The sequence below is a fragment of the Electrophorus electricus genome, chromosome 9 (assembly GCF_013358815.1).
Source record: "Electrophorus electricus isolate fEleEle1 chromosome 9, fEleEle1.pri, whole genome shotgun sequence".
Classification (NCBI taxonomy): Eukaryota; Metazoa; Chordata; class Actinopteri; order Gymnotiformes; family Gymnotidae; genus Electrophorus; species Electrophorus electricus.
The window spans coordinates 6,836,939-6,849,664 of record NC_049543.1 but is presented as its reverse complement, the minus strand read 5'-3'; the positions used below and the strand labels follow the sequence as shown (position 1 = coordinate 6,849,664).

The window sequence follows — 12,726 nt, the reverse complement described above, 5'->3', positions numbered from 1 at the left end:
GTTTACTGGATACTGCGTGATCTCTACACAATGTCGCAATATTTCAAGATCTCCTTTGATTGAGCACAAGCAAGGAGGGGCTTTCTAGTATTGAAGCAAGAGTATGTTGAGAAGAAAAATAATGAACATGCAAGGCACCCGTTTATTCACAATTAAAAAGTTGACACTTTCTCCAGTTCTCAAAAATAACTACAAATCCAAAACAACAACAAAACCCCAAAACAAACAAACAAGACAGACTAACTTCAACTACATTAAATTCTCTTTTTACTTTTGCGTCAAATTCTCCCATTTCTTATTTACCCAAGCTGGACACAACTTTTCAAGCCTTTTTCAAGACAGAACTCCCTGAAAAAGGTCCTGCGCATGCACACCAGTTATCAGAAACTGGGGTTGTTAATATGTACGATGCACACACACGCTACAAGGAATACCTGTAGGCAGGTATCTGTTTTCTGTTTCAAGCCCTTTCAGTTTAGGAACTTTGGATCTCCTTGTTTGCAACTAAGGTTATCTGCTACACCTGTAGATTGAAAGGTACTGAGTCTACAAGCTTAGCTATGCTTATCATTTAGCTCGTCGAACCCTGGCCACGAAATGGCACGAGGGTGGCATAGATTCTTTGACGTTTCTAGGCAACAGTGAACTAAGGAAATGTTCCTGAATCATTTCCGGGAGTCTTTATAAGATCTAATATGGCGGTTCACATGTCAAGGTTCGGGTGTTGGTGCCGTATACAAAGGTTGGCTTTCGATTTTTTTTTTTTATAGTTTAGAGACAGTGCCTTTTGTAATTTACAGCAACGACGAAGATAATCAGCCCTTCACAGGATTGTCAAAAGAATGAAAATATCTCTTTAAATACTCTGTGTATCTTGTTAGATAATTAGCGACACTGTGGTAAGCTATGCTGCTAAATTTGCTAAACGAACGCTAACTAACTAGCAAGCGCCAGAAGTTAACCTAGTTTAGCAAATTTACGTATTGCTTTTCTAGTGAGTTGAGTGCATGTCCACTGCTGCGCCTTTTGACATGTGAAGGAGTCTATATATTAACTATTGATCCATTTTTCCCGTGCCAATAACATGACAAAGTGATTCATGTTGTGATGATTGGATGACACATGCGTTTCTGCTGTAGGTTCGGCATTGCTGCGTGTAGGCAATACAGCAGCAGCGGCGGTGGATATCCTAATGTCTCTTTGTCCACGGCGTTACCCGGAATTCCTAAGCCTATATTTGCTTCAGTTGATGGCCATGAAAAATACGAGACTAAAATAACCACTTTAGAGAACGGCCTTAGAGTTGCGTCACAAAACAAATTTGGCCAGTTCTGCACCGTTGGAAGTAAGTACAACGTAGGATACTTGTGCTATTGGTTGTGCTACTGATTGCTAGTGTTTTTGCTAGCTGCAGTTCAAACAGTTACATGTTGGAACACTCTTTCTGTTACATTTTGTTTTCAGTTTTAGTGAATTCAGGATCTCGTCATGAAACCAAATATCCTAGTGGAATTGCACACTTTTTGGAAAAGCTAGCTTTTTCTGTAAGTAGACCTATTTTTGTAGATGGAATGTTAACTGTGTTTTTGTTTTAAAGGAAGATGTAGTCCCAAGAACATTTTGCTAATGTTTTGCATTCTCCTTCTAAGTCTACATCTCAGTATGGAAGTAAAGATGAAATACTTCTATCACTGGAGAAACATGGAGGAATCTGTGACTGTCAAACATCCAGGTTTTACTGACTTCAATTCATTTTCTTTCTTATATAAACTTTATAAAGTTTCTTTAAACTTTGTATACAACTGTACAATTTTTTTTATTGTGCTACAGATTGAAATACTGTCAGGCGATGTAACAAACTGCTACTGCTGTTCTTCATGTAGTCCTTACTGCCATTTTCAGGGATACAACAATGTATGCAGTTTCAGCTGAAGTCAAAGGTCTGGATACTGTGGTTAGCCTCTTGGCAGATGCTGTTCTGCAGCCACGTTTGTTAGGTGCGGTGCTTTCTGGATGGGGTGTACCACTCTTACTCCTTGGGCTGTTTCTAAGCATGTGGCTCTGTTGTTTTTAAATAGATGAAGAGCTCGAAATGACTCGAATGACCGTGAGGTTTGAGTTGGAAGATTTGAATATGAGACCTGATCCTGAACCGCTACTGACAGAAATGATTCATGCTGTGAGTTGGGGCCTGTCGTGTTCACCAGTCTCTCTGTTGTTGGCTCCAATTTTGTGAAAATAGGTTATGCCTAGTACTCAGTGAATGTGCTCCCTCAGTTTAGGTAGGATATTAAATTGGGGGGGTGGGGGTTAATTATTTAAATCTATTTTTACAATGGCAGTAATGCATGTAGGGCTGTTTTAAATTGTAGCGGCAACAGCAGCGTTTCATCGATTTTCATAGTGGAACAAGAAGTTTGTAACTATGCTTGGTAAAATGTTAGATACTGTGGGGATCACATATACACACTTGGAGCTTAACTAACATTATTGCTACTTTAAAATGCAATATTGCTCAGAACAATTGCACTTTGATATTTTCCTTGAGTCATTCTTTTTTCATGTCTCTGGGCTTTTTAATGAAGATTCTATTTCAATTGAGGACTAAATGTTAATCTCTGCCCAGAAATCCTGTCACAACTCGGAGGCATGTGGTGACATTTCATCTTAGTCCTCTGGTGCTTTCAGGCAGCGTACTGGGGGAACACAGTGGGCCTGCCCCGTTTCTGTCCTGTGGAGAGCGTGGAGAAGATCGACAGGAAGCTGCTGCATTCCTACCTGCGCAGCTACTACTGCCCGGAGCGAATGGTGCTAGCCGGGGTGGGGGTGGAGCACGAGCGACTGTTAGAGTGTGCCAGGAAGCACCTGCTGAACGTGAAGCCTGTGTGGGGCATGAGTACGCCAGGCCAGGTGGACTGCTCCATGGCCCAGTATACAGGGGGCATCGTTAAGGTAAGTTGAGCGATCCTCCAGACAGTGGGTTGCCAGGGTCTACTTTTTCTTTTTTTGCCCCCCCTTTTTTAAAAAATAAATATGTATTGGCTAAGTCTACATCTAAAAGCTAATTCCCTTTTCATTTGCATTTAACCCAATGCATGCACTGTGACGTGGGCTGATGGTTTGCGCTGTGTGTCTGCAGATGGAGAAGGATATGTCTGATGTGAGCTTGGGACCCACACCCATCCCAGAGCTTACGCACATCATGATCGGCCTGGAGACCTGCTCCTTCCTGGTGGGTTTGGCGCACCAGTCAGCTGGGACACCCCTTTAAGAACTTCGGCTGTCCTGTTGACGGCTGTCACGTAACCCCTGTGTATTTTCTTTCCAACCCTCGGCAGGAGGACGACTTCATCCCTTTTGCTGTCCTCAACATGATGATGGGAGGAGGTGGCTCTTTCTCAGCAGGTGGCCCAGGGAAAGGCATGTTTACGCGCCTCTATCTGAACGTGCTCAACAGGTACAACTCCCTTCACCAATCTTATACTGAAATCAAAATGTACTATATCTGAATACCCTGAATATCACAAACCAGTTGTTTCATTTTTTAAAAAACTTCCATGATGTCCTTTCCTTCAAATTGTAACACGTGCTCCATCCATCAGTTATTGATAACAGACTCAGATTTTTGGACACTATGGTATGTTGTATGATAACATTTTTAGTTATGGACTTAAGATAAAGTAAGTAATTAAGGATTGTGAGAACTGGATCATGCATTTATTGATTGGTATATGTGAACGAAGCATTGCTTAAATAAAGTATTAAAATCTCATTTTAAACAATGCCCAAAACCCCCTACTGAATAAAACCACATGAATTTTTATGTGGTTTTCCAGACACCACTGGATGTACAACGCAACCTCTTACCATCACAGCTATGAGGACAGTGGTCTGCTTTGTATCCATGCCAGTGCTGACCCAAGACAGGTACACTCAGACAGGAGAAAGTTGATTTCTCAGGTTCAGAAGGATACATTTAGAAAAAGGTTTTTTGTTTTTTTTTTTCTTGCTCTCTCTCTTAGGTGAGGGAAATGGTGGAGATTATCACAAGGGAGTTTATCCAGATGGCTAGCACCACGGGAGAGGTAGGCTTGTAGATTTCTGCATCTATTCAGTCTACCAAGGGTCCTGACTCGAATGCATTTTTACACCAACGTTTCTGGCTTGTGCATAGGTGGAGCTGGAAAGAGCGAAGACCCAGTTGAAGTCCATGCTGATGATGAACTTGGAGTCCAGGCCCGTCATCTTTGAGGATGTCGGTCGGCAGGTTCTGGCCACAGGCAAAAGGAAGCTTCCCCATGAGCTATGCCAGCTCATCAGTAAGACTAATGTTCCATACCACTCCTCATACTAGAACTGCAGATCTGGGGTCAGATTGGCCCTTGCTGAGTCAATAATACACATACAAATATTTATGCAGACAATATAGTTGGGAGAGCTCATATCAGCTCTCTCTGTGTACCTTCACATTGGGTCACATTTTGCATTCTTGTTTGTTTGACTGTTTTGTTTCTGTTTCACTGGAATTGAAAATCCTGAGAAAATAGCTTGTCTCTTCTGCTAGGCAACGTCACGGCCAGTGACATCAAGAGAGTGACCACCAAGATGCTGCGGAGGAAGCCGTCCGTTGCGGCACTTGGTGACCTGACCGAGTTCCCTTCACACGAGCACATCCAGGCGGCCCTCTCCAGCAAAGACGGTCGCCTGCCACGCATGTACCGCCTCTTCCGGTAGGAGGGCGTTGCTGACAGCACCAAGGACCCACCCACAGCACGACTTTCACTGGAACTGGTGCAACACGTGCGAGCAGGCACGGAAGTTGTGGTCAGGCCTCCGTCTTGTAGTATTTCGTATGGTGATCTCAGAGCTACGAATCTTTGCCTGCTGACGGGGGTTGGGAGAGAACTCAACTAGACAAGATACAAGATGTAAATTTTGCCCCCAAAAGACTGGTTCTGACTCATATTTTGCTTGGTTTTGTTTTTAGTCCCACGTCATGTCCCCAAAACGGGCCTCAAAAAAGAAAGGTACTGATGCAATAGGTCAGTCTGGGGCTAAGAGTCACATGGCAATGTGCAAAAGAATGTGTGCTTATTACCAGTCTATTGCAGTAAGTCAGTCATTTGAGATTCTGATCTGTATTTAATTGGTTTGCTTGTTCATTATCAGAGCTTTTGCGTGTTATACTGATGGAGGCATTTGTATGACTGTTTGTTTGATTTTTGGTCACTTTTACTTTAAAGTCTTTTAAATACAAAACACTGGTGCAAGCTCTCTAAGAACTTATAGTGAAGCAAATTTCCGATGAGTGTATTTAGGCATATAAACCTTGTAGGGTTTTTGTAAGAAAGAAAATTATATATGTAAAATGATCGGTGCAGGTCCAGAAGATGTTTCACCAAACCCCTGACAAAAATGGCTATTGAATACTCAGGTACTAGAAAAGGGAACAGATTACATTCTGGGAGGTTGACAATCTAACACATACTGATATTTAAAATATTCTGGTCAGACCATTAAGACCTTTGCCATAGTTCTTGTTTTTGCCCTGTTGTTGACAGAGGCTTTATATTACTACTTTCAGTTGGTTTCTTGTAAAACTAAGCATAGATATTAGTTACCATAAACTGTAACCAGGATTATGTCCCGATATCAATTTCTAAACATATTTCTTTAAATATGATGGTCATTTTAGATCTGGGACTATCAGAATAGCAACTGGAACTGTAGGCTTAAACCTAATCATGTTGTCTTCTAAACCTGTGCACATTTAAATGCTGTAGAAAGTGCACAACTTGGCTCTAGTGTTGGCAATATGCCCATCAACATTTTGTACTAAACATTTTGATGTTGAGCTGTATGTCCTGTAGGCATACATTTAAGATACTGTCAATGCTGTGGCATTTGTCAGTTTGTTCATATCAGTGCTGTGATGCATCTCCTCAGTGGCATATAGATGCCTTGCATACTGGGAAAAAGTCTAATGATTCATTTCACAATGGTTGTATAGTGTTTGAGTTTTTAACATTTTAACAATCCTGATCCTGTTAGAAATTCACATGTTCTTTCTTTTGACATGTATTAAAACACTAATTGTGAGTCAGAAATAGGTTTTATATTACTTAAATAATTTTGAAAACATTTAGAACATGCTGTTAGTTGGTTTGAAACAAAGGAACATATTAGAGGAGTCCAGAGGCAGTTATAAACTCAATCTCAGGCACTTTCTAATAGCAGTGAGGAATGTGATGTGAATACATGATTCACTGTTACAATAGTCATTCCAGTCCATGCAAGAGGAGTACGGTTACTTGCTTCTGCCTTGTTCCCAAGAAACCGTGCCGCGACCATACAAACATGGCCGGAAGACGCCAAGTGAATTAGATTTTTTTTTTTTTTTTTATGAAAAGTTAAGGCAATGGACAAGCATCCACTCTTAGTCTGTGTTCAGTGTTCAATCTTAATGAGCACAATTTCTACTTGCATTTTCCACCTGCTGCACCTCTAGCAGGTACAAGTTACATTTTAAACTGACAGTTCAGGAATAAAACAAATTAAATGGTGCATAAAATGATCACATATTTGTGTTAAAGATGGTACCAGTGAATGTTTAAAACAATTACAAAAAAATATCTCTAATTTCAAGCATGTAATTGGGATCCAAAAGTCAAACATAATTTGTTCCGCAGAATCTTGAAGTCGAGCTGCTGATTTAACTGTACAAGGCCATTGAACACTGCTTTAGTTTGAAAAAATGTGCTAGTGATAAAATGTCATCTGTCCTTAAATATAAGCATACAAAACAAATACAAAAACCAAGTCACAGAGGCATAGCTGTTAGGTAAAACAGTACACAAGGTAAGTGGGTTATAAAAGTCCATCTTGAAATGGGAGTCCTCGTCATTTCTAATGGCCTGTCCTACGTACCACTGTGTAAATAAACCGTTTACTGAACAGTGTGTGTCCTAATGGGCAACGGCAGCTGGCAGACGTGAACATCCAGCCATTTTTCAAGCCCCCACGAAGGTGTGGTAAACACTACTTAATAGTCTGGATGGTGGCCACACACTCCATCTCCCATAATTCCTCTTGGTTCTGAGTTTCCTCTTGGTTCTGAAAGTCCAGCTTCCTGAGTTGGTAACTCGGCACAGAGGGAACGACTGTCAGGCTCGTGGCATCCTGATCCAGGATCAGGAGATGGAGCAGACAGCGCTCTGATTCTTCATCACAACTTCCCTCCTCTTCAGCTCTCGGGTCATCCTCCGTCTGATGCCTTCTAGGTATACAATCCTGTCGAACTGGCCCGCACCCAAGGGAATGCTAGAGCACAAGCATGTGACATTGACGGTCAGTGACGGCTAGAGGACCTTTCATGGAAAAAAAACCTTTATCTTAAAACCTTCCTTCAAACCTATTTCAACATTGGTACGTCTTAAGCTTTCAGTTGCATTTTCCTAATATAGATGTAAGGAACCCAAGGCTAAACGCATCCCTTATGCGAATCCATAAACACTCAAATGTGTATAATGCCTCCAAAATGAAGAATTGGTAGAGTGCTTACTTGTCTCTACCAGGCCGGAGTTTGACCTGGAACATGCCAACCACGGGCCGGTGATCTGACGTTTTGATAGAAGAGCAGGAGGTGTACTTAACCACTTTGATATCATCAGCTTGTCTGTTCCTGAAAAGGATTCGATCCTACAGTAACAATAATAAAGGAATTTGTTGGGTTTTTTTTTAAGAAATCTACAGTTAAAAAAAAAACAAAACAAAAAAAACACCACTTCCAAGGAAGAGCTGAAGATAATGGTTCCTTACTGTGTATGAGGGCGTTCTCTGCTTGGATGTGGTGTCATAAACATCACAACCGATGTCAAACTTGTAAGTGGGAGGGAAGTGGATAGGGGCTTCCTGAAATCCCTTAAAGATGGAGCCTGTGAACAGGAATCACTAATTAAGTATATTCATGAGATCTATTGTTCCATCTTACAGTATTCATACATTATGTATGCTTGACACCCTGAGTGATGACTCTATTAGGAATACTTATCTATCAGGCGTCCATACATTTCAGAGTCAGTTGTAAGTTATCATCAACTGCTGCTGACCCCACTAATGAACTCTCAAGTCAGCTAACTTTACCCTCTGTGTGTAGTGTCAGCTCTTTCACGTGTGGCCTGATTTTGACCAAAGGGTAGTTGTTAACTACATGCTTTTAATATACATTTATTCTGTAATAATGTACACTTCTGCAAATACTGTTTATGCAAATACAGCATGGACCAATCTATACACTTATACAGACATATACAGAATCCAAACATGACTTGTCAGGTCATTCATGAAAGAGCTCACTGCACAACTGGCCAGTGAACAAGACAAGTCCCCACTAGTCAGATAACTTCTGAGTACACCGAGATGGCCAAAAAAGCAGTGATGACCTCTAGGCTATAGAATCATCACTCAGTGTATTAAGGAAGTTTAAGTGACAAGCTCAAGATAAAGTTAAGGTACTGGTTTTCCAAGGAATCATCAATGAAGAATCAGTCCAGACTGACCATCTTTCATTTCTTTGTGCAGCTGATCATGCTGGAGGAGGGAGCCCATGTTTGTCCCAGTGTGCTCATTCAAAATGGCATCTACCCCATGCCGGTCTTTACTTAAGCGGAAGTTAAAGTCCCCGAACCAGAAGACCTCGTCGAACCGGGTGGTCACATCCGCTGGGGATAAAGGTGCCGTGCGACATTAAGTCACTGAGCGATCCAACATGCAACACTGAAGGGGACTTAAATACAAACTCACAGGCAACGGAGCGGTAAGGGTTGGTGTCGGGAAGACACCTGGGAAGAGCTAAAGCTTCTATTATCTTGTTGTAGTCCAAGATCCTCTCATACACCTTGGAATCTCCAGCTGGAAAAGAAATGCCCCCCCCCCCCCTTATTACATGGAACTAAAGTGTAATATGGGTATTCATTTCATGTAGAAATTCTAAATCAGAGCTGTCTGAATCACAGCCTGAAGGCTACCTGAAACACTTATCTGTCTGCCTCTATCTTTCCTCTATTTCCAGAGAAAAAAAATTCTGGAAAAATTCCTGCTTTAAAATGCAATATATTATTTCATCATCATGCCTTTAAAGATTCTGTGAAGCATGTTGCTTTATTTAAAACAAACTGTCTTACTTACAGGTAAAATGAGATGTGATGAAGAGGAAGGACGTCCCAAAGAAAGTGAAGCCGACGCCCACTGCCCCTTTGGTCTTAATCTGTGAGATGATACGAGTGGTGACAGTGGCATGTTCCACCTCTACACCGACAACCCAGAAGGGTCGCCAGAAAGCAAACAAACAATCAGTCTGTGCTGATTCAAAATCTGTCCAAAGTGAAACACACAGTAGATTTTTCTAACCTAAAAACAAAACTGCGCATAGCCAACGACCATACAGGACAAGCAGCTTACCAGAGCAGAACCAAATGAGGTCCCGCCGCATAAAGATGGTGAGATACAGCACTCCATGTGCAGCTGCATAGAGCATAACATAGAATGGCCCTAGAGTCTCCTGCAGTCGGATCTCCCATTCTCTCCTGTTAACACACAGAGGTCACTGGGTGGAAAGTGAAGAAAGACAGATGTGAAGAAAAATGACACACACAAACAGGAACTGCAGCCTACCTGTCAGGGCATCCTTCCTGAACTCCAATGATATAGAAGTCTTGTGCAAATTCCATGTCTGTTGGGAGCAGCAGGTCATCTAGGCTGCTTGGAAGCCCCTGCAAGCAGCACAACAAATTCACCATTACTGCACAGAACCTTTAGGACATTGTTCCGGGGGCCAATGATGCCTTACAATGATGGGGTACAGCACTCAAGCCCTCACCCACCTTCTCTCCCTGCATGTTCCAAGTGGCGATGCATATCCCCACATGCCTGTCAGGAAAGTAGCGGTCTAGCTCTTCAGCACCGAGCAAGGCACCACTCCCCAGAACGCTGCCCTCGAGAAAGCTCCTGACACCAACACCAGGTGGGTGGGCAAGTGAAAAAGAAAAAAAGCCACTGATTTAACATCATGTCTAAGATTTAAAGTACATAGAATGAATCCATGCACAAATAGAATAGTAATAAAATACACACTTGGCCCAGGCAGTCCCATTAGTTCAGTGGACACGTGTAACAGTGAATGAGGGTTCTTTTGGTGGAGCAGTATGTGCGGATTCTTACTGATCCAGCCCTGAACCCCTTACATTCACATGGCTCTGCACTCTTCATTTCTCACTCCCTCATACACAGGTTAAAAGGCCCAGTCCTAAAGCGTACTTTAAGGAATTATTTGTGGTAAATTTACATGTGGTAAATTCAATCATTGTGTTCTTGAAATGTAATAGTTATATTTGTTGGATAAATAAGTATGACTGACTCAGTGTAACCCTAGGCTGCGATCAAATTACATCATTCTTTACACAGGTTAAGCACATATTAATAACAGGACTTGGCAATGCACAAAGCACTCAACAATAACAGGGGTGAGTGCATGCAACAGAAACAGGAAAGACAACCTAGTCATAGCAACATCTGCCAAGCTGCATCAGACATAAACCATTCAACTACCATCATGACATCTTAGCAGTGCTGAATGACAAACCTAGAACCCAGGAGACGTGTTGCTCAGTCAAAAATGTACAGTCTACAACAAGCAAGCAAACAATCCCAGAGAAATTAAAGAACTCTACCTGTTCCTCACATCTTTTGGTCGGATCGGATTCAGCGCGCTTAGGGTGGACTTCATGGAGTTGACCGAGGTGCTGTCCAACACCATGGTGTCTAAAAGGCGGCTGTCACTGAAGTTTCGGTGCAGCCTCTCCGCAGGGCTCCCCCTCCCATAATCCAGGCAATCCCTGTCAATCCGATTAGTGGACCTTAAGGAGAGGGAAGTGATGCTGTTCTCCAGTGGAGGGAATGCTCCTATAGGCTGCAGGGGGGACAAAATGATTTTGGAGGGTTTCGGTTTGTTTCCAGCCAGACAGCCTTGCCCATGAAGACATTCATCTTCCCCGGGGAGACTACTACATCGGTCCCGGAACGGCGGAGACTCCCCTCTCACCCAATCAGACGGGCTCCCTCCAGTCTGCCCATTCTTCAAACTGGTAACGCTGCCGAGAGTAGGAGGTGCCCGGTCTTCCTTAAGGGAGTCCGTGGAAGAGCCTGTCTCAGTCGGGTCTGTGAGGCTCTCCTGGCTACTCTTCAGTTTCCTCCCCCTTATCTTCTCCTCGGACATGGGGTTTTTGCTCCCTTTCCCCATACTCGGAGGTTTGGGAAGGAAGGGTGGATGCGGCTGGTAGGGACTAATCGTCGTGGCCTTATTTCGCTCATCCTCAGGGTTTAGGAGTGCTTCACTAGACTTCTTGGTACTTCTGATTTCGTTGCTGATTCCATCTTTTCCCCCTTCTATGTGGAAGCTACGTGTATCCTTCCTGGAGGGAGGTTCAGCAGGGTGGAATGGTATGATGGCGTCTCCATTTTCATTCATCCTAGTCTCTCACTTGTTTTCAGATGTAAACAAGTGCCATGGTCCTCAACTGCTTACAGTTGGGGAGGAAAAAGGGTTACTGCCTGGCATAAACAGGCTTAATATTCACTTATTACTTAATTATAATTAGCTAGATAGCTATTTGTATGATCTCTGAAGAAATTGGCAACGATACTTTCGCAAACAAATGTACATAGATGACCAGACAGAACAGAACCAAATGAGTTCTCAAATTTAAACAGGGAATACAAGCGCCCCGAAACTGAAGCTAAACAGTCTGAAAGAATAGTTAGGAAAGAAGTTAGGAAGCCAAGTTGCTAGATAGCTAGACGTTCGTTAGCCTAGCTAGCTACATAGCTGACAGGAAGATGTTAATAATTTCGCATCTTCTTGCATAACAGCACTAAAACACAATAGTAAGCCTTTGTAGTCTAATAACTAAATTAGACAGGGCCTTATAGCAAACGTTAGACTGGCCTGGCGTTTTTCAGCAATAACCAATGAGCTAGCTCTCTAACTAGCAAGCCAGTAGTTACATGTTCATCTGTTCCGAGTTATATCGTTACCTAGCGATCTGTGTCTTACTCTGAACACATTAGCTAGGTTAACTAGCTAAGCACTAAATAACATAGTTAGGTAAGGTTATCTAGGATAATCTGGTTGGCTAAATCGGTGTCACATAATGCTAGCTAGCTAACGTTGGTTTAGTAGCTAATTTAGCTAGCTAGCTAGTCGGCTAATTTATCAAATATGGCTCGCCAGCTCGGTCGCAGTGTGCAATAGTGGAATTTCTGAATGAAAGTATATATTTAAAAATTACAATCCAAAAACTGAGAATAATCATGATACGGCATCCCGTTACCTTAGGCATCTTGCGTCAGAGCAAACTTTTTTTTTTACTTCCTTAGCAACCGCCGGGCGTTTAACACCCACCAAAGAGAGAATTGACCAGATCAGGATATTGCACAGCGCCACCTCTGGTCAGGCTTGAGCAGTTACAGTTACAGTTACAGTTACAGCAACAGCACGAGCAGTCTTCTGGAGCTCTGCCGTTTATATACAGAAACACACGGCATAGAACTATTTCAAACGATTAGTTATAGAATAACGGACAAGAAAATCCCAATTGTAAATCCAATATGAGCCTGTTTTCTTCAGGTATGTTTTTTTTACTTATGATGATAAAATTTACAGGTGATTTC

At 42.3% G+C, this 12,726-nt stretch overlaps 2 protein-coding genes across 3 annotated transcripts; one reads left to right on the top strand and one right to left on the bottom strand.

The window, feature by feature from the left end:
• The first annotated feature begins 677 nt into the window (after positions 1 to 677).
• On the top strand, positions 678 to 6,107 carry pmpca (peptidase, mitochondrial processing subunit alpha). The gene is made up of 13 exons (XM_027002862.2): positions 678 to 742; positions 1,140 to 1,345; positions 1,465 to 1,544; positions 1,650 to 1,732; positions 1,903 to 1,997; positions 2,079 to 2,179; positions 2,689 to 2,952; positions 3,140 to 3,232; positions 3,339 to 3,457; positions 3,837 to 3,927; positions 4,023 to 4,085; positions 4,175 to 4,319; positions 4,565 to 6,107. The coding sequence occupies exons 1-13, from the start codon at positions 696 to 698 to the stop codon at positions 4,732 to 4,734; spliced, it is 1,557 nt and encodes a 518-aa protein (XP_026858663.2). The 5' UTR covers positions 678 to 695; the 3' UTR covers positions 4,735 to 6,107.
• A 335-nt stretch (positions 6,108 to 6,442) lies between these two features.
• Positions 6,443 to 12,445, bottom strand: inpp5e (inositol polyphosphate-5-phosphatase E). Of its 2 annotated transcripts, XM_027002861.2 has the most exons (12): positions 12,387 to 12,445; positions 11,099 to 11,573; positions 10,728 to 10,966; positions 9,882 to 10,005; positions 9,673 to 9,770; positions 9,460 to 9,584; positions 9,187 to 9,306; positions 8,803 to 8,910; positions 8,559 to 8,720; positions 7,819 to 7,934; positions 7,562 to 7,698; positions 6,443 to 7,320 (listed from the first exon to the last, which is right to left on the bottom strand). In XM_027002861.2, exons 2-12 carry the CDS (start codon positions 11,522 to 11,524, stop codon positions 7,191 to 7,193), a joined length of 1,785 nt encoding a protein of 594 aa, XP_026858662.2. In that variant the 5' UTR covers positions 11,525 to 11,573; positions 12,387 to 12,445; the 3' UTR covers positions 6,443 to 7,190. The 2 variants fall into 2 exon arrangements, with proteins under 2 accessions (XP_026858662.2, XP_026858661.2); XM_027002860.2 differs by having other exon boundaries at positions 10,728 to 11,573.
• Positions 12,446 to 12,726: the final 281 nt, after the last annotated feature.

Bases quoted from the DNA above. Each gene is read 5' to 3' on its own strand.
- pmpca (XM_027002862.2), top strand. From the start codon at position 696: ATGGCGGTTCACATGTCAAGGTTCGGGTGTTGGTGCCGTATACAAAG. The intron at 743-1,139 runs GTTGGCTTTCGA...TTTCTGCTGTAG, and splicing joins TGTTGGTGCCGTATACAAAG to GTTCGGCATTGCTGCGTGTA. The intron at 4,086-4,174 runs GTAGGCTTGTAG...GCTTGTGCATAG, and splicing joins TGGCTAGCACCACGGGAGAG to GTGGAGCTGGAAAGAGCGAA.
- inpp5e (XM_027002860.2), bottom strand. From the start codon at position 11,524: ATGAATGAAAATGGAGACGCCATCATACCATTCCACCCTGCTGAACCT. The intron at 10,006-10,727 runs GTAGAGTTCTTT...TGTTGGTGTCAG, and splicing joins CCAAAAGATGTGAGGAACAG to GAGCTTTCTCGAGGGCAGCG. The intron at 8,911-9,186 runs GTAAGTAAGACA...TTTCTTTTCCAG, and splicing joins CATCACATCTCATTTTACCT to CTGGAGATTCCAAGGTGTAT.